This window comes from Balaenoptera acutorostrata, chromosome 17 (genome assembly GCF_949987535.1).
Source record: "Balaenoptera acutorostrata chromosome 17, mBalAcu1.1, whole genome shotgun sequence".
NCBI classification, from domain to species: Eukaryota; Metazoa; Chordata; class Mammalia; order Artiodactyla; family Balaenopteridae; genus Balaenoptera; species Balaenoptera acutorostrata.
This window is the reverse complement of record NC_080080.1, coordinates 74229475-74255655: the sequence shown is the minus strand read 5'-3', so window position 1 is coordinate 74255655 and position 26181 is coordinate 74229475. Positions and strand designations below refer to the sequence as shown.

At 37.2% G+C, this 26181-nt stretch overlaps 1 protein-coding gene across 7 annotated transcripts in view; it reads right to left on the bottom strand.

The window, feature by feature from the left end:
- The window catches only part of ASPH (aspartate beta-hydroxylase), a 268977-nt gene that overhangs the window by 202033 nt on the left and 40763 nt on the right, over positions 1-26181 (bottom strand). For 5 of the 7 annotated variants that reach the window (XM_057532092.1, XM_057532093.1, XM_057532090.1 and 2 more), the window contains one exon: positions 748-840. In XM_057532092.1, the coding sequence (XP_057388075.1) occupies positions 748-840 (93 nt within the window). Of the gene's footprint in view, positions 1-747; positions 841-11251; positions 12750-14894; positions 14937-26181 lie in introns of those variants that run through there. The other 2 variants (XM_057532095.1, XM_057532096.1) reach the window with 1 other exon arrangement.

Sequence of the window (26181 nt, the reverse complement as noted above, 5' to 3'; positions counted from 1 at the left end):
TAAAGTTGCCAGTTAATATGCAGTGTCATACCTAACACTTCCAATAGGTGGCAAAATGAAACCAAATTTTTGAGAACTACTGGGTAAATGAAAAATGTACAGAAATTAAATAGTACCTTGCAACAAAAATCAAAGCACGAATAGGAAATGATAGTAATGGAACCAAATTTCATTTACCAATTTATTAAGAGATTTCAGGAGTTTTCATCCTATGGGCCACAGGCCCTTGAGTGACTGAGGAAATACTTGAAATGAGCTATGAATTCATGCAGATGTAAAACAGGTTTCACAGAGGATCACACGGAGGCCTGAGAAGTCTTTTGTTGTAGACAGGAGACTCATATTAAAAAGACTGGAAACACAGTAGACCTACTCTATTAAATAACGTGACCAAACTAGTGTACAGTACGCGTGTCATTTTACTTTCAATGTAATATGGCAGAGTAGTCCTGGACTTGGAATTAAGAAACATGGCATTTAGTTCACAATGTTTCTAACTATGTTCAGACAAGGAGAAACCTCCTGTGCCTTGGATTCTTGATCTCAAAAATTACAACGATCCTGTATAAACTTTTTCTAGAAAAGAACAGAGTTCACTATAAAGCTTCAGAAGACAAGAAGAGAAAGCATTTCATTATTCTGCAAACATTGTGAAACAAAATGATAGGTAAAACATGACTGTGGAAAGTGCTACCTGGGACACCTGGCAGCTGAGGTGCATCCAGTCAGAATTAGAGGAAAGCTTACCTGGCCCCTCCAGAACCTGATCCTGCAGCCAAGGGTACGGCGCGGCCTCTTCTGGCGGGACTGTTGGCTTTGGAGCAGATCTTTCTTTAAGGCCTGCATTTTTATTCACAAAATTAACTTAAGGTTTTTTTTCTTTTTAAAAAAATTTTTGACATGTTAAACCAAGTAAAATAATGTTTCCAAACACTTCATCAATACTGCCAGTAATTCAAAGTTTCCAAGACTTTATATTACATGAAAATGTTGATATGCTTAAAAACTGAAGTAGGAATAGTTTGTTCTTTAACTTCATCTGGGCCTTTAACATCTCTTTGCCTAAATTAACTTTTCATTTAAAAAATAATAATAAATCATTGTTTGAATCTTCACAAATCTCTAAAATATAGTCACAAAAACAATAAGCAAAGTAAAATAAAAAGTCATATCTGAACTTGCCAAAAGAAAATTCAGTATGAGTTCAATCTCCTCTCGTGTTCGTAAGGGACTAATTAACTTCTAACTCTTGGACTCCGAATTCAGCAATAAGACAATTAAGATACTCTGGAACCTTCTACTGTTATTTGCATGCACTCCATATTTTGATTTATATATAATTAATTATTCTTCTTGAAAACTATAGTTAAATATGAGAGGAAATAATACATAAGTCACTATATACAATCTTCTAAAGGTAACATTTATGAGCAATATTATTCCATAAAAAAATACGGAAAAAAAGTTATGTTTTTCCTTTTTTGTCTTAAGGAAGATAAGACATCAGGGTAAATTAACATGAAAGATGATTTTTAAAGTCAATGCTGGTCTAAAATCTATTATACTGCTAGTTCTTTGATATTTTATATGTAGCACATTAAAATACATCCTCAATTAAATACAACTATTTAGAAAACTAAATTAGATTGTCATGAGCCTGACAATTCCATTTACCAAACCCTGGGCTCTTCGGTACCCCACCGAGAATCTTGTACCAAGAGTAGCTACTATAGAGCATGTGTTCTGCATGTCAATAGCTGGAATGAAAAGGTCAGGACAGAACTGAGAGGCCTTTTCTAATCTTACGCAGCTTTATACAACTCATTGGAGATAATACTATTGCAGTCTGGAAAATCCTCATTTCAATGTCACTTACTCTTCTGTTTTGGTTCTTTATATTTTCCCTTATTGTTCCCTTTTCTATAGCTCTTCATTTTTCTCCCACTGACAAAAACACCCTCCCACCATCCTCTCCCAGATCCTAAAAAGACATTGAAACAGATTCACAGGATCCCACCTCATCATTTATATTTCCTCTAGTTACTTATTTCTGATACGACTTACCCAAAAAACCTAACGTTAGAAAACAAACACCAATACATACAGTCGTGTTCTACTCCTAACTAGAGATTCCTGAGAAAGCATACACACATAGGCACAGATCCTAATTGTAATTCACTTTCAGGGCATGGGGGTAAGGGATGAAGGCTTATTAAAACATCTCATTTCAAATTCCAAATTCAGGGCTGAAAATTCCCATGCCCTTTTCCACTTAAATAACCCATGCTTACGTCTCTTAACTGTTACTGGAACAGGTATGGACTTACTCACGGCCAAGTTTTGCTGAATGAACAGGCTAAACTTTGAGTCTTCAGAATCAAGTCATTTATCTTTGCACTCTCAGCATCTCAGAAAACACCTGGTACATAGCAGGTGCTCAATAAACTGCTGCAAAAGGGCTGAGCACACCCCGTGTGTGACTGCTCTGCTCTTTAAAGGGCTGCAGACTCTCTGCAGGGCCAAGGCTATAGCTGCACCAGCGAGGTTTAGGGCTGTAGAGGAGGCAAGGGGGACTCACATCAATTTCCCTGCTACTATTTACCAACGAGATGCCTATTTGTGCTCTAGCAGCATCCACCATTTCAGTACCACAAGCCTAATTTGCCCGGACGGTCCGGTTTGTCTTTTGTTCTGGTATAATGACTTCACTCTCAAAAGCATCTCAGTTTGGATGAAAAACTACAGGGTCATTCTTCACTAATCCCATCTGTAGCAGGCTTTCAAAACTGTGCTCCATGGGTTCGATAAGCAGTAAAATATTCCCCCATCAAACAATAAAGATTTAAGCTGCCTGAAAATCCCGTTCTTACTGGATTCCGAGAAAAGTTTCATTTGAAAAAAATTCTGATCCTAAAAGTGCTTGAAAACAACTAGTACATCAATATTCAGACCCACAATGCCCCTAATAAACAGCTTTCTCTAAATCAGCTGGGAGTTATTGGTCTCTAAAATTGACACTGTAAAACGTGAAAAACAACAGGAGAAAGCAAAAGCGCATACCAAGAGAAAATACTGAGTAGTTTTCTTTTCTGTCCAAAGCAGCAGCTGAATTGTAAATGTACTAATACCTGGTCACAGCTATTTTCCAGAGGTGAAATCAGTGCAAAAATAAACTATTTTGTAAACTTCAAAGAAGCTGAAGATCACATTAACACATCTCTTTCCCCAGACCCTTATAAACTTCCTAATATTTAACAAAAACACATTTTAGAATAATTCTTATTGTTTTGATAACCCATATGGAAGTTTTTACTGTGATGTTTCCAAAATTTTTTCTGTTACCCAAGTCCATTTTAATCCATGAATCCATGAAGTATTCCCCAGAAAACAGTGGTAAATCCATGTCTCATACAAGATTTTAGGCAAAAAGTAAACAAAAATTAAACAAGAAAAATAAATACAAATAAGGCAAAGGAAAGGTTTTCAAATTGGATTTATTATGAGGTACACATGGCAAGGATACAGCTCTGAAATAAATCTTCAAAATCAGGTTATGAAATGAATGTATCGGTTCTGATGCTGATGTGACTGCAACCAACAAAACACCGACTCACACTGGCTTGAGCAAGAAGGAAATTTATTATTTAACAGCAGGTCGGCTGGCTCTCAGCCCTGGCTTCGTCTTCAGGGCGGCAATCCGGGCTCTCCCAGCTGCAAGCTCCTCTTTCAGACAAGACGATGTCCAGAAGCAAAGGACCACCTCTTGTTCTGCTTCTCTTAGGCTTGAGGAAGTCTTTCCTGGAACTTCTCACCATTCTTCCCTTTCAGTTTTAATAGTCAGAACCAGAACCCACTTCCATTCCTAAACTGGCAAGAGCAGGAGGACGACCACAGTTGTTTGACAGTGATTATCTAGGGCTGAATGAACGTTGCACATCAACCATGACAGCTCCTGCATGATTTGGAAAACCAACTAGTTCCCTTAAAACACACCTTGTTTTTAGTTCTTTGAGCACATGAGACAAATTCGGAAAAATTTTTTTAAATGTTTACATTTAATAAACGTATAAATTTTCTTCCAATTGTAATTTAAAAATGGAGTAAGTTATAAAAAGGAAATGAAATGAGCACTTTAAATCAACCATTCATAGCAAATTTAATTACCTGATACAATTACTCTAGCCCAATATCAGCTTACTTCATTCACTACTACCCAACTACACCTGACCATAACGGGAAAGAATAAGTGGATTTCCTTCCCATAAATATGTAACATTTTAAAGGTTACTAAATTGCATATTACATTCATTCATTCAACAAATATTTAGCACCCACTAATGCAAAGCATTGTTCTATAGAAAAGCAACACACAAAACCCCTACCCGCCACAGGAAGGGATCAATTAAAAAGATAAGAAACATGAACTCTTTAGAGTATAGCACATGGGGAAAGTGGCAGGCCCTTAGGGAAAGGGGGCGGGACTACTTACAATGAACTGATGAGGAAAGGACTAGCAGAAAAGACTGGAACAGGTTCCTGAAGAACATCAGGGATGTGGCCCTGTGACTTACACCGGGGAAGAGTCTCCAGGTAAAGCTCTGGACCAGCAAGTACAAAATTCCTCAGCAGGGAGGGTGCCGGGAGTGAAGAATGACCAGGTGGCCAACACAGCTGGAGAGCACGGGCCTGAGGACCAGAAAGGTCCTGGACATCGGACTTCCCTGGCAGTCCAGTGGTTAAGACTTTGTCTTCCCATGCAGGGGGTGCAGGTTCAATCCCCGGTCAGGGAGCTAAGATCCCACATGCCTTGCAGCCAAACAACCAAAAACAAATAACAGAAGCAATATTGTAACAAATTCAATAAAGACTTTAAAAATGGTCCACATCAAAAAATATATATATATATTTAAAAAAAAAAAAAAAAAAGAAAGAAAGGTCCCAGACACCCAGCTCGCACTCTGAATGAGAGTGAAGGATTCGCTTTTCGTAAGAATCATATACAAACTGCTTTCTCAACAAAATGTGGGCCAGTAAGGATTATACATAGTGTGATGCTTCATAGGCTCTCACAATCTTAGCCCATAAAAGCTAAGACATTTTAAAAATTAGTTTCTCAATCTTTGATTTACTAATTCAGTGGCATACAGAGGAATAAAAAGTTTGATCTTACCCATCCAGGTTACTCCAGCTGCTGTGATTCTTGCAGGCAAGTGCTCGGGGCTGCTGCTGTCTCAGATGCAAGCAGTCTAACATGTTAGACTGGGGTATAAATCAATATACCCCAAGAACAGCGCTAACCGGTACACGAAACTTGAGAAATATTCTGGGAAATCAATAAACCAGAAAGGCACACGTACTAATTGGCCATGCTAATCCTTGCTGTTGTTCTTCGCTTGTATAATCAGCAGGTACAATCTTGGCAGGTATCCCAAGAGCAGCCCTACTGCCAGGAACTATAAGAGCTTCCCTGACATACAGTAAGAGCCATTCCAGATTCAAATCATTTTCACATGACCCAAGGTGGACAGACAGGCTTCAGGAAGAGGATGACATAAATCTCAAAAGAATTAAACACTGCCAAAAAGATTCCTAAGAGCCTGGTTTCAGGACCAATGGAGGGACTCCACAAAGATGGGGTTGGAGTGGACTCAGTTTAACATCTCACAACAGGAGATCACGTGTAGGAGCTTAGGAACATCAGCCAAGAGGGCTGCCTTTGAATTCCATTTGAATCCCATCTTGAACACATTACCACTGCTACAACTTTGGTCTCCACAAGTATGGAAAGCGGATAAAACAGTAACTCATTAGAAGGCTTTTAAGAATTAAATGAGATAATTTAAGCCCAGAAAATACATATTTTCCCCATCAGTTAATGTTTTCCTTTATTTCTTCTAAAGAAACAAATCTACCTCTCCCTCCCGCCTGCCTTGCACACATACACACAACAACATGAACAAAGCTTAAGGCAACTTACAAGGTGGTTAAAACAATTACTGAAAAAGCTTCTGGGTTTTTCCTTAAAAAATTTTTTTAAACATTTTTCACCTTTCTAATATTACTAACAGTGTATACAGACCTGAAATGTATTTTAGTTATCTACTCTATATGTTAACCATTCAATAAACATCCATTGAATGCCTGTTAATGTCAGTTACTATGATAGGTACTGGACATAAATCATAGTCTAATAACAAAGTCCCGGAATGAAGCAAAGTGAAGAGCATGATAATTGGAAGGCACACAATCCAGCCACCTGGGAGGATCAGAGAACGTGAGGACAGATGTGATGACTTAGCTGGATACTGCGAGAGAGGCAGAAGGCAGCCCACCACACAGTGGGAGCATGTTGTACGCAGAGGGGAAGTGGGCAGGACAGGCAATAGTCCAGTTTATTTTTTCTCCATCCCCTGTTTAGCTCAGAGCATTTCATTGCAGGGACTGTATCCGCAGGGCCTAGAACAGCCCCCAATACACTGCAGATACTGTGAATATTTCTTCAACGAATCAATAAATGGGAAATAGAGATGACACAGCATGTGGGTCTTTATTTCATTATCAAAAACAACACAGCAACTTTAAGTATATGCCTTCCTCTAATCTCTTTGAGAAGAAATATTTGAGGCAAGGAAGAAGTAAGTGACAGACAGACCTCTATGATGGATAGATGCTAATAAAGAGTGATAAATACATACATGAAGTGAAATCAAATGAGGTATGAAATGAGAACAAAGAAAAATAGATGATATTCTGCTCTGTAGGGCTTAGAAAATGGAAGCTTTTGCAGAAATTGATTTCTACGTAAAAATGACATCGAAAACCAGTAATAAACATCTAGTTCATGTGGTTTTATCCTCAGGCAAATGGAGAAGGTAGGGCCTGACACTAAAGATTGTTACTGAGGACTTTTTCCAAGTACCCCCAAACAAGATTTGCATGAGAATAAGCCTTCTGGGTCTGCTATGTAATACTCACCCTTCAGTTTCCTAAGAACAAACACTTTCTCTTTAGATAGAACCAGGGGAAAATGTAAAGAGCTTAACAAAATAAACTAATTCACCTGATAACTAAATGGCAGTGTTTATCAAATGGCAATGTTCTCTTACATTCCTCTAACTGCCTAAAGTTATTGTTGACCAAGGGCTGGGATGAGTTCTCTCTATTCCCAGGGCTCTAACTCTGAGATACCCATTCAGGCTCATCCCATTCAACCCTTCGTATGTGGGCAGCAGCAGGAGGCATGGGGTGAGGAGGAGAGAAGGGGAAAACAATTCCAGAAGGTGCCTGCCTTTGGTGCGGATGAAATACAGGGTATAAATATTCACTGTGTGGCCTGCCCTGCACCTAGCCCCCCTTCTCCCGGTAAAAGCGCACTCATTTCGTGGAGGGACCGGTTCTCCATCATCCCAGTTTTAAGGGTGGCACTCACATGCCCTTGGTCTTGCAGTCACAGCTTGGTTACCCCATCCCCCATTCTGTAAGAATTAGGAATAAATAGGCGCACAGGGGACTCCAGGCTGCCTGAGAAGGAAGGCCACCTCCTGAGAGAGTCCAAAGGTGGAGAGAGAGGTCCAGACCACTGTCTGAGCACCCAGAGCTAGCATAACCAAAGGACAAAACCCACAGCTACCCCTGGGCGTTACGGTCACGTGAGCCAATCAATGTTTTTGGTCCACGTAAGCTAATTGGAATGGATTCACACATGTAACCAGAAGAATTCTGGAAAATACTTAGAAGTAAAGCTAAACGTGTTCCTAATATCCTGAGGAAGAATGATGAATGCTTTTTCCATAGAAACATAGTTACACTGAGACTTGCAGAACTGGAAATTAGGAATTGAATAGGCTTTTGTGGACTGGATAGAAAACCTCTAAAGACCATAAAATCGCTTCTATGGAAAAATGTGTTCTGGGTACAAAGCAAACTTATAAGTAAGCTTTTCACACTTACACTGGGTATGAAATTTCTCAATTATACCGTATACTTAAGACTACACTTTATTTCTTCATAACTTCATAATTTCTTCTAGCCTTTACATTTCACATCTTGTGTTTCCATGTTGTAGCAGTATCCTTTAAATAACTAAGCATTCTTGAAGTTTTATACATATGTAACATTTAGAATTACTTTTATTTGCCCGCTCAGTGATCTCAGTAAAACAAAGTAGGACCCAGTACACCCATTTTACAATGATACGTTAGTTACAAAGAATAAAAGAACTTAACTATTTGCCTCACAATCTGTTGATAAAAGGAGTGGGAATCATAGCCACAGTGCTTCCAAACTTTTAACAACTGACTGAAACAAGTTGGTAGAATTATTACCATTATTCTGACAAAAGAAAGGGAAGCACGAGTGCTAACAACGTACCAGCCACTCATGCACAAACACCTTGATGGAAAGGAGAGAAAAACCAGCATTTCCAAGTTGCATTTTATAGTGAACTGAGTAACCGATTTGGAGAATTGTTACCAATGGGCATTAACAGAAGGAACAGTGGAAGACACAGGAGAAAGGAATAAAAGTCTGGAGACACAGACTAAATCAGCAGACCCATTTCATGGAAAATGACATTTACAGTTAACTTAAATCACTAAAAAAAATTTGTTTCCATTGGCCGTGCGGCATGTGGGACCTCACTTTCCCATCCAGGGATGGAACCCGTGCCCCCTGCAGTGAAGCACAGAGTCCTAACCACTGGACCGCCAGGGAAGTCCCAAACCATTAACATTTAAAATCATACTTGTTTGCTATCTTTCTTTGTTTTCTAATGGAAGTACATACAGGGAGTCCTTATTACCCAAGTAATCATTATGAGAACCTCTGAAGTTACAAAGTTGGATGGCTACACAGGCCATAACACTACAAAATACTCTCTATGAGCCAATCTCTGGCAGAATTAATTCCCCGGGATTAATTCAAACTTTCATGCTAACAGATTTATGTGAATTTCTTTACCAGTCTCTCCCTCATTTTGAAATGCTGTGGGACCGCCTATACACAATGCAAATCATCCATAAAGTAAAACTGAAAATCTTGAAAAAAATAAGATTGCAAATAGTTGATTACAAGCGATGTTAGAAATAATTGAAATTCACACACAAAGCCATTAACCAATGAAACACAGAAATGACACACCACAACTGAAGGAAAAATATCAATGATTATAAAGTTCTTCCAAAGAAAGTATTCTGAACACTATAGGATAACAGATTCCTGGAAAAACTGATAAGCTCTCAAATATTTTTGTAAAACTGACCGTCTTTACGATGACTGCTACTCACATGGGAAATGTTATCATACAAAGGAAAATTATGCCAAGAATGTCATTTTTTAGAATTCTATGCATCACCTTAGTGTAGCTTAAGTAATGTTAGTGGTATAACAAAATACATTTATACTCAGTATTTAATTTTCACTTTTCAGGATTTTTTCTGACTCCCAACTACCTCAAGTTATCTAATTTTTGTCCCTGTTTTTAGTTGACATTTCAAAAAGGTGACCTTTCTGGTTTTAATTATCCTTACATAACAATATGAAGCAGCAGAATATAGAAATAACTACATACCGAATAAAAAATTAAGTAAAACTGAGAAAGCAAGCATAATTTTAACCCATTAATCATGACCAAAAGCATATTTCCACTAAGTTTTTTAGGTGAACAGTAAGGGCCAATGCATCTGAGTAAAGTGTCGCCTCAACTTCAATAAAATTCAGTTGAAACCTTTATTTACTGAAGAAAATGGAAGGAAAGAATAAAAAGAAAGTAAGCCAATTCCCAGTTCTCAAGAGCTCTTGAAATATTTTTAATATTTTAGGACAGGAGTTTCAATTCTTGAGTTGCTATTCAAAGGGAAACTCAATGATAGAACTAAAATATTTCCAGGTGCTTTATTAAATAGCAACAGATAATGTTTATATGCTTACGCTGATTAGGGTTAGTCTAAATTTTTTTCACTAATTTCTTAGAATTTAGCATTTATGTACTTTATGCCCCACAGCCATTGACTGTCCTTCAAAAACCAAGGTAAAAATTATTAGAATGCCCTCAGTAAAGGTCATTATAATTTGCTGCCCTTCTCTACAAGGGCGAAAAAAAAAGTTATCTGTACAGAAATTAACACTTAAAATTTGATACATAAATTTAAAAACTCAATCTATTTATCTTAGCAAGACCTAACATCAGGATATATTTTTTAAAGCTTGTAATTTTATGTGGTCAGTGGATATAGTTTTGCTTCTCGTTCTGTCCAGTTCTCAGAGTCTCCCTCTTCTTCTCCCAGAAACCCTTTCCTGCAGGAAGCATTTCATGTGGTTTGAGAGGGAACCCCTCAACCCACACCCAAAGCTTGTGCACAGAAGCCAGCCTGCCCCCGACTACAGGAATGGTCACAGATGCTTCCAGGCCTAACCAGGACAGCCAGAATCTCCCAGGACTTTCCTCCCAGGGCCAGCCCAGAAAACTGCATCTTTGTACAAGGACGGCTAAACTAGAAAAATGTGTCTGGGGCCCCCGGAGGGCCACCCTCCTCCTCAAGTGGTAGCACCTCCATATAGAATAAAGTCAAGTAGAAATCAGCAGAGTCAAGATTTGAGAAGAGAGCTAGGAAGAAACAGCTGATTACAGGTCTGTGCTTGGGATCTATTCATCTCAAGCCAGCGCCCCTGTATTTGCCACCAAGTGAGCCATAAAATTCACTGTGGTTTACTGTGCTCCTATAATCAAACTATAAAAATAATAAAATCCGGACTGATCAACATATGAAGCCCCAGGTTAACCCATGTGACAATTTCTTTGGGACTCAGTTTTTAAACAACAGAATGATAGGGTTGGATTAGAGCTATTAGACTAGATATTCTCTAGGCCTGCCCCCTTGCTGGATAATTTTATTATGTCTGTTGGAATTTTTGTCAACTAAATGTACAGGTGTTTGATTTTAAGCAGTAAAAGGTGTCAGCATATTAAAAAAACAAAAACCACAACACTTTTAGAAAATTTTGCACTTAACGCTTACTCATTTCTGATTTGAAATATCTTTAATCGGGCCAAAATCTCTGTTTTTAAAGGCTCTTCAAAGAAAAAGGTGAAGAATTATTTTAAAAATAAAATAAAAATTTTGTGGCAGCACTTATGATTCAGTTACAACAAATCAGGTTATTCTTCTCAAATTCAGTAACTGAATTTCACCAGCAGTCACGGTTACAGAATTAAGACTTCATGTAGAACAACAGCACAAACCATTTGTAGAAATGCATTTCTTAAAGAAATTTCATTTTATTAAATGTTTTCTGAACTCAATTTTGATCTCAAATTTGCAACTCCATAGAAATGGTAAACAAGTAAGATCAATCAAATATGAAAAATATATGCCATTCCACCAATATAACTGAAAAATTGTGTGATATAAAATGAAAGTATATCCTAATTTGAAATAATTAAAGCCTTTCTGTAACTAGTTTGAGTCTGTAAAGATGTCACAAATAAGCATTCTAAAATTGTTCTTCTACATAAAATTCTTTAATCCAGGACTGTTTCTAGAATTCTCAGAACACAGTGAACACTAAGTATTTATTGGGCAACAGGAGAAGGTGGGGGAGGGATGGTTGGAAAGGGAGAGGCAGGGTGAGGGGTGACGAGTGAGGCAGCACAGGGGGGTGAAAAAGGAGGTAAAGGAGATCGTAAAAGACCGAGGAGGAGAGATGAAAAGGAGTTGAATGGGGAAGAGCCTGGGGAAGGAGCAGCCCCCTGAGAGGGGGGCGGGGGGAGGGGGACGGTGCTGCCTGGGCCTGGGGAGGGAGACACGCAGGCAACTTCGTGAGGAGATGCCCTGGGAAGAGCTGGGGGAAGGACAAGGGGCTGGAGAAAGGAAGTGGAGAAGGAAAAGGGTAGCTGAAGAAGAATGGGAAGCAGGAAAGCAGGAAGGCAAAGGAGGGAAGAAAAACAACAGCTAACAGAGAAGAAGATAACCTCCTACCTACGTGAGTATTTATCCTTCCTGAAACTTACAGATCACTCTGCATATAAATACTATTTAAAATTTTAATATTCTTGCTGAACTCCAGTGAAAATATTCTGTATTAATAAATCATTACAATTCATATTATACATATACATGTCCCTGATGCACGATCAATAAGTTAATAAAAATAGACGTTATTACATCATATTTTTATTACATACTTTTTTAAAGCTTCATCTTTTAAATTTCGAAGCATGAGACAGGTACCTCAGTTTCAAAGAATTTACCTGGCTGAGCACCAGTAAACACAGTCAATGGCTAAATGACACATCTTCCCCAACCAGAGCAACACCAGGTTTTCTATGCCCTTCAACAGCAACTCACGATGAAGAACATGACCATTTCCTGGGATGCCGCTGCTGCAGCTTTAGTTCTTTCTCTTCTGGTTGCTTCCCTTTGCTAGGTGTGCCTGTTTGGCAGAACTTCCCCCTTCCTTTCTATCATCTTTGTCTTTGGGTGCCGCTTGACCAGAAATATCCTTGATATTTGTTGATTTTTTCCTATTTTCCTTGGTTTTAGTACCTTTACCTAGTCCCGCTTTCTCCTTTTCTTTGTCCTTTTTAACCCTAGGAGACTTTTTCCTGGAAACATATGAATCCGCAATTTTCTTCTCCTTCCGGTAATCCTCTTTTTCTTTCTTGCCCCTTTTTCTCTCTTCGTGCTTACTTTCCTTCCTTGACTCAAGCTTCTCTTTTTCCTTCTTGGGCTCTTCTTTAGTGAGTTCTTTAACTTTCCGGTTTTCCAATTAAAGGGAAAAATGTTTATTGAAGTCATCTCTTAATTCATAGCAACTTAGTGCAAAAGTATTGCCTTTTTTTCTATCTCCCCACACACATGAAATGATCATTCAAAAAGTGCCTTTCATCCACTAGTTTTAAATTGCCTAAAAACAGATGCAAACCTCTATAAAGTATCAGCTATAAAAGAAATGCTAGAAACTTGCCATCATTTTTCCAGCTGGCAATATAGTATGATTTGCCTCAAAACAAGGTTAACATGCAATATTAATAAAATGAGTCCAGCCATAAAGGCAGCACTTTACACAGAGTGTTAACAACTCACATATCACAGCTATGACAACATAATTAAAGGAACACTGACAACGTAGGAACAAATTTTCCATAGCTTGCAAGTATTTGTACAAAGATAATTTAAAAGTCTTTAGCGCTAACAAAAAAAGTATGTCCTGAAAATAGCTGTGCTTGCACTCCTTGGAAACAAATATAACGCACAAATGAAAAGTTAAATACCATTTAATTTTCTTAGTTTAGAAAAATACAATTTCCATATGAGTACAAAATTTTAAGTTTGTTATCTACAGCGTCTAAGACGACAAGGAGAACTTCTTTTCTGCTTCTACTCAACATTATGAAATCAGTATTCCTTTAAGTATATTTCCCGTTATTTTACGCAGAGCCACTCCAAGCCAACATCTATGCTGTCCATGCTCACAGAAGAGAGAACAGTTAAACGGAATATACAGGTGATTCCAAATCTCACGTGAGGTGCTGCTTTCAACCTGCTTTAAATAAAGTTGAACAGTGCTGCTAGCAAAAGCTTTGAATTTCACCTTCTTGATTCCTCATTAAGAAATCGTAAGAAGAAGCAAGGTGTTTACTGTACAATGTAGCATTTAAGCAGAAACAAAAAAGAGAAAGATTTCTTTAATATAATAAAACGTGGAAGATGTTTCTGCCCATCAGAATCATGTAAAACTCACAGAGTACAAAATGTTATTCGATTCTTCCTGACAATTTTATTGAAACCTTGAAAACATACAGAATAGAATTCATAAATCCTCAACCACCCTCCACGCTCTCATTCTTCTTCGACGCCGTTCAGAGTAGCACAGATAAGCCGCCCTGCAAGAGCAGAGTGCTGGTGCGATGCTGGCATGTCTTACTCTGCACACGGTTTTTAAAATATTAAATCTTCAATGTTGAATTTGCCTCTCTAGATCAAGGAGTCAAATTATACTTTATTGGCCATTTATTTCATAATAACTTACATAAGAATAAAATGGTAAAAATTCTGTTTTTCTTCCCGGGAATTATTCAGGCGGGATATCAGAGTTAAAACATTGAAATTTCCTAATCTTAAAGTTAAAATACAAATCACAAAACCCTGTAAATCACACAGGAAAAGTCTCACCTGTTAATGTTTCACCAAAATCAAACTACATACAACGTGCCAAGCACTTGAACGCAAAAGAGGATTACAAGTTTATAAAGAAAAGCATGCACTTTCCCCATGCCCCTCTCCCTAAAGGACAGAAATCTTTACACGTGAACAAGAAAAACCAAAGGAATATAAACTAAGGTTGCAATAATAAGCTGTTAGCCTATACAGAATGGTTGACGGGTATAATAATTTTTAATGAATCAAAATATCAAACACAGCAAATTCTACACCGGCATAATGAAATCTAAGTTTTCATTTTACTGAAAACTACAAGTTTGGTCCCACTAGCTTTTATTGTGCTCTAAGACAGCACCATCAGAGCTTTTGGAAAAACGAAATCAATCATTGATGAACCCATCTTTATTTCCGACAGTAACTAAAAAATTTAGACTAAAGAAAGGTTTTAGAAGGTAGATAGGATGTGTATACTGTAAATTTAATGTGTAGTTTAAAGACTGTTCCGAGGTTTTGGTAATCTGAAAAAGGAAATTACTTAAAATTATAGGCCCGAGGCAGAAAACTCTTTAATGAAACCTTGATAAAACTACTTACAACCAAAGGTGCACCCAAAACCAAAAAGCAATAATGTTTAGCATTAGTAGCTGCATCTACAAAACATTATCTATAAACTGTCATGCATTTTCAAGCATTAAACTTGATTCACTCAAGGCTAATTTGAAAAATGGAAAATACCTTTAGCCTTGGTTTTTCTCTTGGCTACCCCACCAGGTCCTTCTGTTGGTGTTTACAAGATGAAAATATGTTACAAACAGAAAATATTAAGGTAATTAAAAAGTAAGTATCTATAAAATAGTTTAAATTGATGCACCTATTAAACAAATTTACTTAAATTCACCATTAAAAAAATACACTCCTGCAACATACAAATATCTATCATTCATATGTCATTTTAGAACCTTACTTTCACTACCTATAACCGAAAAATGCATTTTTAAAAAATCATTGATTTAATCAACTTCACAACCTGCCTTAGGTCTGAAAGAATTGTTGGCTTTAGAGATGTCTAATTACCACAGGCATTTCCCTCTCAGTGGTACCTGATGTCAGTGGACTTCTGCTTGGACACAGATGATCAATTACAAGCACCAGGGGTGAAAGGACCTGGGGACCTTATCTCCCTACTCAATCATCACTGCCACTCAAAAAAAGGATAGCATATTTTGATAGAATTTTACTCTTTACTGTCTGAATAATCATGGCTTTTCTCCCATAGTTTCAAACTTCCTTTATAAAAAATTACATAAATAAGAATTATACTATTATGGAGGTATATACTAACTTTTTTACTCTTCATCTAAAAACTCTGCAAAGGCTTTCTGTTTCTTCTCTAGGCAAATGAAAGTTCTGATAATGTGTTTATTTTTAACCTTCTAACAAATGTCAGGTACCATATACCTCGCCGTACACTTTTTCCAACCAGCCTGTACCTAGCATCCCAACCAACTGATGTTCCCAATTCTATCTCCTGGTCACATAAATGTTATTTTACACACTCACATATCAGCAAACTTTCCAAAGTGGCGTTCCAGGTTGCCAATCCATTTCCTGGGGACACCAGGATAGGAGGTAGGGTGATTTCTGCTCATCCCCTGTGAAGGCAGCACCATGTACAACCTGTCACCCTTCAACTAAGGTCTGAAGTGTCCCAAGAAAGCCCCTAAGCCCTTTCACACATACTCCTGCTGGAAACTGTGGGACCCCCTCTGTATGTTTCTCAAAACCATAATCGCACTCCCACTTCCAGTATGAGATTTTTTTACTCCTATTCTGTTGTTTGAATCACCCTCCACTCCTAAATCTCTTCCCCTCTCTCTGTTCATGGCAATTTGTTTCCATCAAAAGAGACAGTTCATTTGAGAATGGCAATTTATTTTGGTTGAGATATCATCATTGTCATTCTGGAAAAAAAGTATTAGTGTATCTTACCAATGACATTAAAAACAGAAATGTGAATTAACTGTTCCATGTGGCTATCTGTATCTATCCAGTTACTTGATATGCATACATAACCAAAACCAGTGTGTGTGTGTCTAACAACTATTTTTCACAGACAAAGCCCAATTCTTTCTTAAACTCTAGCAAAAACAGCATACCACCTTGTAATACCGAATGCTATCTTGGACCACTCCCCAAGAAAGTTTATTTAGGTAAAATGTCAAACTTATTCTTGTAATGACAGCTTTTAAATACATGGGTATTATCCGATGTGCAAAAGAAGTTAGCATAAAGCATTAAAATACACTTATAATGATGCTAATGTCCCCTCCTGATTCCTGCATGTTCTTGACTGGCGAGGCCTGGATTTCCCCTTAGAAAGCAGAATGGTGGGAATCAGACGATCACCCTACCCCTCCACTATTAGGATATAGTCAAAAGAGCTATATTGATGAAAAGGCTAGAGTTAACACAAATAAGCCAACATATTAGATCAACATCAGATTAGTTGATTAGAAACATGAAAATATAATAAGTACTTGATTTACAACTTTTCCAGTTTGGGTATAAATCCCTGAAGTGATACAAATTAACAACGTGCCACTGTACTATATAAAATTCCAAAGTATCAACCTAAGCTGTCTTTTCTGAACTTAAAGAATATATTCAATCGTTTTTCAATATTTTTGACATGACAAAGCCTGAACTAGTAATTTAAACAACAATCATCATATTCAGTCTCTGAAGGAAAGGGTATAAACAGGAAAGAAAGCACAGCACTTGGAAAACAGAAGGTAATACAGGAGCCCGTCAGTAACAAAAAAAGAGGGGAGAGTCAAGAAAATTCAGGGAATGAATGAATGAATGAATAGAAAATGCAGGATTCTAAAAGTCAAAGTAGCAGTTGTAGAAAGGAAGGAATGAACAAAGGGTTAGGATGAGGACACTACTGAATTCTGTTAGTTAGTAAATGTCCCATACACAGTTTTACAAGGAGTATAAGAGGTGGTCACGTTACAATGAGAAAACAGGTAGAAAGAAGGGTGAGCAAAACCCCTGGGTTGCCCATCACGGCCTCTCTTCCCTCCTTAGAAGAAAAGTGATCATCTATGGGGTTTCCCAAGATTCTCAGTGGACGGAAAAGGAATAAGAGTTTGAAGAATTTGATCTGCATTCGTATGTTTTGAGGGCTAGGAAACAAAGGCATGTCTAAGGGTAGAGAAACTGAGTCAGAGAGAAAGGAGGCGGCCAGAAGCGGGAGGTGCAGACCCAGGGCAAAGGTCAGCTGCTAGAAAAACGACCGATGAGAGAGGAAACAACGATTCAAAACACTTCTCAGAGTAAAGAAATGCTGTGCAGAGTAGAGAAATGATCATGGAACCCAAGCCATTAGGATGTGGCTATGGTCAAAGAGAACGGCAAAAAAAAAAAAAAAAAAAAAAAAGTAATCACCATGTTGTTTACTTCTTTTTTGCCCTGTATGTTTATTCTGATGGTTTTAAGGTGATTACTGTTAATAGCTCGGTTGACTATTTGGTAATCCTTACACAGAAATTTGAAAGAAGCAGGTCTTATATACCTCCCTTAGAGCCTGAGGGAGTTGCCTAAAGGTCATTAACATTATTTTGGCACCTGCCTCAGGGCCACTATCCCACACACACATTTTCAAAGTGAAATGTTCTGTGTGTAATTAAAACGCTGAATCAGGGTTGGACCTGCGGTTTCACCACAATTTTAGAAGACTGGCTCCGTTACAGAAACCCAAGTACTATAGCTGCTGCAGGCTTGCAGGGAGTTGGTCACAGAACTGGTCGGCTGAGTATCATGTCACACTTAGGTCATCTCAGTCACTCCCACTGTCTCTGGTGAGACCCGTGAGTCACTCTGAACCTCAGTTTCAAAGCTTCCTCCTGCCCGCACGAAGCATCATAATTTATTTCAACATTGACTACAGATGAGGCCCTGAACGCCTAAGAGAAGATTCTGTGAACTAGGCAGACTTGCTCTAGAACTTAAGTCTAGTCTTGGCAAAACGCAAGTCAAGACACTACACCATTTTCCTTTTCATTTTTAAATAGATGGCGTAACAGTATTATCACAGACGTTTTTGAAAAAAGGAAGCTACAAACCTTCCAACCCTCGGGGATGAGGGAAGACCAGAACATCAGAGAAGTGAAAGACTAAAAGTTTAAGAAGGGATTACATCCAGAGACTGAAAGCTTGAATAAAGATAAAATCCAGACACGAATACAAATGAGATAGCAGAAAGATCACCTGAAGACCTCAGCTAGCATAGGTCAGTTTATTGTCTGAACTTCAAAGTGTCATTTCTCTTGGAAAACAAAATACATCCAATAATTTTTTTCACTTATTTAAGCTGTTTTTTAAAAAAAATCAGCGTTTTAATATGCAATGGGTAACTCCTGACGTTCTCACTCACCAGGACTAACCCCAGCAAATATTTAATAAATACCCTATGTTGGGCTCAGCTTTGAAGAGGGATTCAAATGTAGCCTAACCTGACTCCCAACTTCAGACAGTTCACAATTTAGTTAATATCTACTCCTGTGTATTACAGAGTTATCGCAACAAATAACAGGCAGAGAATTCAGCATAGTGTTCCATCAATCGACTTGTGATAATAAAGTCTGCATCACTGGATTTTATAAAAGTGCTCCAAACGTGCATGGTGATCAAAGAAATTTCCACAGCTCAAAACACAGAAAACGTTTTACTTGTTTTATAGACCAGAATATGATGTTGAAAGGGTTGCTGAGTATCAAGCCCCCAAAGGTATAACTGCCAGGTGTTCAAATTCATAACTGTCTATGCTTCTATCTGCCTTTACTAATACTCCAAAGTTATAAACATTAGGCCAAACAAGTAAACATTTTGCCCCGTCTAGCTAACTGTAAATGAAAACAAACCAGAATTCAAGCAGAGAAAACAGTTTTTCTTACACGTCTGGATACAGCTCTATAAGACAGGGAGGTAATTTCTAGAATAAAGAATCAAGTACAAGGTGAAAAAGCAGGATATCGCCCAGCACATTACGTCCGAGGCACCTGCATGATGCAGTGAGCCGGCAGCTGGGCCTCAGGGATTTAATAAGATCAGCACCCAGAAGACACCTCTCCAAATGACTTACACCTCACCCCTCACATCCCAGGGGAAATAAGAGCTGAAAGAAACTAAAGTGCAGAAAAGGAGTCCCCTGAGTGCCACTTCCTTGTTTTGGTACCAAATTCCAGAGAACCCGGCACCTTTTCAATTGGACAAACAGCAGTTTCATCTGAGGAAGGGCAGCTCGGAGGAGACAAGGCCATCTGAACTCAGAGCACATTTCTCAAAGTGCCTTTGGTTGTTCCAAACTGGAAATGCAGAGTAAATATAGTACAATGTAAAATTCACCATAAATAAACATTCAAACATACAGATTACATTTTTGCCTTTTTAACTAAATTCCTAAGCTTAAAAGACACAAGCTAGGAAAATATTTCTATGATCGAACAGAAAATTACACAATAAAGCCTTAGAAGATTAAGAATTGTAACATACATAATAAATAAAATGTAAGCAAAGCAACTTTGTTCAGCTTCAAAGTACTCTATACCAGTTTTGCAAATAACTTTATTTTCTCACCAAAGCAAGCCTTAAGCACAAGTTGAAGGCAGTCACAGAAGTCAGGGGTTCACCAGTTACCTGGATTTTACCTTCATCAGAGGCTTTTCAAAAGGGCTGATCAGAAGGGATACCAAAGAAATGGCAAATTATAATCTCACATCCTTATTTTTCACTTACAAGAATACAGCATAATTAATTTCTGTACATAAAATGTGCATTAGTAGCATGACAAAAAAAGCAGAGCCTGATGAGAAATTAATGATTCCAAACATTTTTAACACACAAATTTAATTATTTACTTCTCATAAACTGATCAAACATCTTCCAGAGTTAGTAACAATGAAGCATAAAGAAACAAGACTGCCTTAAAAAAAAAATCTCAGACGTTTGTCTAAGAGAATTTCTCTGAGTGAGGCCTAAGACTGCTTTTGAATTTAAAACTAATGAACTCTGATATGTCACAGTACTCAAATTCAAAGTGGAAGACATGATAAATACAGGCAAAAACTGCATAAGCTTTCAGAAAGAACATTATTAAATCATACTCATTTGTTCCAAAATATTAACATTCCAAAATCAGAAGCTTTTGACTGTCAGAAACATTAACAGAATGAAACACAGTCCCTGAATAATCAGGAAAAGACAAACTAGGGTTATAACAGTTATTTAAGCGTTAGGAGATCACTGTCCAATGTACAACACATGTATCTATTTCCAAAAGTAGCTACTGAATAATGCTTTTTAAAAATAAGATTAGCAAATTGGACAGTTTTCCGGACACATGTAAATGCTGAGTCAAGGGGGAAGTTGATGTGCTTCCAGGGTTCTGATTCGAGACTTTTGACTTTCAGGCTCTCATTTTGATAGCCTGCAAGAGCGAGCTCTAAAAAAGAAACATTTGTCATATTCCCTTCTGAAAAAATGGGTGAATAATCTACTTTCTGAAAGCAACCTGATTAAATGGGAAAAAATAAGAATAAATATTTGAAAAGTAGAAATTATCACAGTTAAATAAAATGTTAAAAAATGCAAATATTTTCCAATTTTAAGCTCTATAAAGAACCAAAGCTAAGCTAAGTTTCACAGAGGCTCAAAGAGATGTAAAAACATGAAACACCACTCCCAAAAAGGGTAAAAGAAATCAAAGGTCTTGGATCTTATCGCTCTTAAGCTATAAGAGCTTTGTTTGAGGTGGGAAATGAATGAAATCTCATTTTAAGAAATGCATATTACATATGTCTAATACAATTGTTTTTGCTATCACTGAAGCAAACTCATTTTAAATGAATTGATTCCAAGGTGTTTTTAAGGTTTTCTAATGGCAAAAATTGATTCTCCTAAAAAGAATTACCATTTTAATAAATTTAATTTACAAATATAAAAATCATATTATACCTAAGCCAAAGTTGATGGCCAATTAATAAGGTAAAACAGGAAAAAATGGAAAAAGACCGTTATTTAGGATGAATAATTTTAATATGCACAACATTATTTAAGATAACATATTCACATTTTCCTTCCTGTGTAATATGCCTCCTTTAAAAAAAATACAAATTACTTTCTCTGGATGTCTATTTGGAAATGAAATTAAAAATAAATTTTGCTTTCACAGACAGAAAGATTCAGACACACTACTATCTGAATACAGTAATTGAACTACCCTAAGGCAAAAACATGAGGTTATTTTCAAATTATTTTAAAAGCACCATTAATACAGAATTTTACACTGAAATTTGTATTAACCTGTGACAAATCAACCTAAACAAATTACAATTAAAAAAAAATCAGCCTTTTAAAGAACCATCATTTTACACATCAGTCATGTTAATGATCAAAAGAGAAGCACTGAATTTATGAATCATGCTAGAAATATTTTTATAATTAATTCCACTATAATCATCTTAATGAATAGCATGTTAGAAGGACAAGCAGCAAGGGTTAATCACAAAACAATTCGCTATTAAGTTTCTGAATTTAGTTCAGCGAGTACATGAGTTAAAACAAAACGATACAGAAACCAATTATACTATCAAGAACATCATTCTCAATGCACTTTGTGGACCAGTAGGAGAATGAGGGGTACCGCTTTCCTCAAGTGGGAAAGCCAAGCAAGGGACTAGCTAGGCGCTGTACTGGGGAAAAGATCACATAGTTGCCTTTTATTGTCCGATCACGGCTGCCCCACTGCATGTTAAGCCCTGGGTGAGCAAAGGAAAGAAAGAAAAAGGAGATTGCTTCGGGGGTTCACAAGCCAGTGACTTCAGTCCCTGCATCAAAGTTACTGGTTATGTAAATCCAAGATGACGCAAGTCTTTCCCTGAACCCCTTCATTCTGTGACGTACCATCAACACCATCTGTGGTCTCGCTTTCTTCTTCTTCTTCTTCTAGCATTTCAAAAGGAGTCATTATATCATAGAGAAATGAGAGGAAACCATAAAACCAATCTGAACTTTCCTCTGCTAAAATATTAAGGACTTCCTCAAGAGAATCAATATTTTCATTACTGCCATCTTTGGTCAGGCCTACATAAGAATAAAGGAAGAGAGAAAGAGAAAATAAGGAGAGCAGTTAGGTGGAAAAAAGAAGTTGAGGAAGAGCGATCTCAAAAAGGATGTGCATCATGGTCAAGGAAGTTTATAGAAAAGATATTTTGGAAAATAAAGAAATCGGTTAAGATGCACACCTTACAATCAACTCTCAATCATATGGACTAAAGGAAAAGCAATTTGACCAATCCTCACCATTCCTACCAGCCCCTAACCGGGTTTGCCTTTCTCTCATCAGAGAACTGAGAGCCAAAAAAAACCACAAAATTGTATCAGCCAAAATAGACTGACCAAATTCAACGGGAAAAGTGAGTAAAAGTAGTATGAGGATAAAAAGACACTTCCGACAAGCCCCACATTTGCTCATGTAGCACCCAGATATTATCGAGAGTTGATTATACAAACATTTACATATGCCAATAAATATTCACTGAAAATAGAAATGTTCATTTCCTCAAACTTTTCCCTTTAGGAGCTGGAGTTAGTTTAGGAAACTCTGGAATTAACATGACTAGCAGGGTAACCGTTCAGCCTCCACAGATGGGCACCAACGTGCTCAAATTATACCAGATCAACAACTTACATTTTAAAACTAGAAAATGTGAGCTTTATAATGCTCTGGTTACTGACTTGTGGTCCTGTCGTTCTGACCAATAATAAGAGTCAGCTATTAATAACAATTCGCTCAGCCTACCAATATGAGATGTGATCAAGGCCAGTCACCTGCAACAGGAACATTCCAGAGTTCTCTCCCTATCAGCTCACGAAATTAGCTTCTACTGCAAAGACCCCAGACCCCCATATGGAAAGAAAGCAGTGTATATATCGTTTTTATCACTTGTTTTTTTCCTGTGAAGAACTGGCTTTGGGTAAGACTGGTCTCTTGGGTCCAGCAGGTATCAAAGTCCACCAACAGAACTGTCAAGTTCTATACAGTAAGATCCATAATTTTGAGGAGAAAAAAAAAAAAAGACAGGCTGTAAGAAATATGCACATCTATGATTTTAGAGCTTTTCGGATTATAACCACCTAATTTGGTATTTCTGGCTTTGACAACACAGAATTTGTCCACACAGCATAACTACCAGCAATCAAGATTGGCAGGTAAGGGATAATAATAAGACAACTAGTTTAATGTTAAAGATTATAGTGAATTTTCCCCACATTAGTCCACAGAAGAACTACATTGCACCATTCTTCATGCATTGGTGGGGGGGGGGGGGACCCCACAAACTTCAGTCGGTATTTAAATTATTTTTTGACCAACCCAGCATGTTCCTTCACTGAATTGAACAGTTGACAAGTGCTATGAACGGAGATCTGTATTCCCACCCAAGCCCCTGTGGGAATAACACTGTTTCTTCTTCTTGTCCAAAAACTCTACAGCTGTATATTTAGAATAAACATTTTTCTTTTTCTCCATTTTCCAATACAAGTACTTCCAAGTGTTGAATATAAAATATAAAACTTTACCACCCTTCAGCATGACAGGATGAAGTATGCAACAAATATGCAAAAGTATTTGAGCAAAACTAATTACCCAACTATGCAACATTTTTGTGGTTCTTAAGACAAAAGTACTAGTCCAAAGAGAAAAAGAAAATATGTTCTGGATTTATAATTCCTTAACCTCTAAGAGAAGGCCTGAACCAAAGAGCCGCATGTGCCTGGCTTTGGGCAAGATCCAGCCCTCCCTTCCCTCCTGCTCACTCAGGCATCTGTCAAGTCTACAAACGTTTGTCAAGGCCCTAGGGATTGCCTTCCCTTTTGTTCTCTGGCCATAGCAGGCGCCAGCTAGCTGCCAGTCACAGGGCAAAAGGATAACTATGTAATCCCCAGGTGGTGTTTCTCTAAGAAAATGTTACTCAGAAGTTAGTCCTCTTTCCTATTGATTTATTTGGGAAACAAGTTTTCAAAGAATACATTATGAGACAATGTAGCTTTCAATCATCCAAACCAAAATCAAAGACATTTTATTTTAGATAATTGGGCCACAAAAGTAGGAAGGAATGTAAACAAGACCAGGCTTAGAATAATTTCAAAGTATATTGTAAGGGCCATGGCCAGAAATAATAAAATTAGTGATGGCTATTGATCTTGATTTACTCACGTATTTCATTCTCTTTATAGTTCATGAAAGCAAACTTTGAAATGTAAAAGAAATGTAAACATGAATGTGTACATTTCCTCAAACTGATCAAATTTAGATATATGCAAACTTAAGACTCCAGAAAGAAATACTAATGAGATAAATCCAAACCTATGGAAGTTCAGCGTAACTATTACCACACCTGCCATGCCAAGCTCTCACCCAATCTCTGACATTCTACTTTCATCCCTCCCCAGGGATTCCCTCTGCCTTAATCCAAAACACTTACCCTTGAGCTGCTTCTCCAATGAGAACGTACCCCAGAGATCTGGCTCCTTTTGGGTTACACACTCACTGAATCTGCTCCCCCGTAATCTCTCCCTGAACATACAGAGCCCAGCAAGGCCAGAATTTCACCTGGTTCTTGCAACCATCCACCAGTAATAGAGGCACAACTAGGCTACAATAACCTCACAAAGTAGAAAAGAACCTTAGTCATAAAATTCAATTCCTATCAAGGTTGTATTTCATGCAGAGAATTCAAACACTACAGAATAAGGTCAGAGGACAAACAGCTTACATTAGTTTCTTTCATCTTTTCCAAAGCCACAAGCCAACTGCGAATTTGTACATACACACAGTAAAACAGTTTATCTTAGCCTTTGTGCATTTAATAGTCAAATTACCAAATGAACACTCAGATTCACCAACTGAGTTCTGTCTCCAAGTATATGATTCTTGCAAAAGGAACAAGTTACCATTTGCCCATACCACATATGTGGCTACCCGCAAATGGCAATGTTCTAAATTACATTTAATTAAACTCTTAACGGTTGCTTAAAAATATTAAGGGGAATAAATTTTTGAAATCTAAAATACTAAAAATCAAGTTATTCATGTAAGTTTGCAATAGAAATCAATGTGTGCTGTAGAAGAAATAACATGTTTTAATTTTTAATAGTTGACGTTTCCTGACAGACCAGATAGCTGATTTTAAGCACCTCCCCCCTTAAAAAAATTCAACAAAATACAGTAGATAAGTAATATTATTTCTAAAAATGAGGAAACGGCTCACATGAAGTTATTTTTTAAATAAAAAGCTTTGCTATTCAGAATCTGTCATTTAAAGAAAAGTAACAACATGAAGTAATAAACCATTTATAGGCAAGCAAATTAGCATCATTCTGAAATAAGGTCTATATAATTTTCTTTCTTACGCATGCCTACGATTATAGTCTTCTGAGAATTTACCATACTTATAGAAATCCAAATTTAGATATATAATGACAAAATTATATAGAAAATTCTATTACGGTTAAGACAGGAAAAGAAATTTCATGGGTATAGGAAGCTTTCACTGTTAAGTAGCAAATATAATTCTCACTGAGCAGTAACAAGAAAACAATTGTCAAAATTAAGAAGTTTTATTACATTTCAACACAGATGTATCTCCCATTTTTTTCATATCCATAAAATACACACAAAATTGTGTGTTTAGGAAGAATTTGTGCCATTAGTCTATTAAGCTTAGTATGTAAACCTTGCCATATTTGTTATTTTTCTAAAGACTTTAGTATAAAATGTTTTAATGTATATTACGCTACATACTAAAACAAAGGAAAGGATGCTGTTTAACAAGCAGAAATACATATCTCACCAGGCCAGATTATATAAAATTTGCATATTAAAATTAGCACCATCCTTTCTAGTATGAGAGTATTTTAAAATTAAATGAAGGAATATCACATCTTTATCCATTATAAA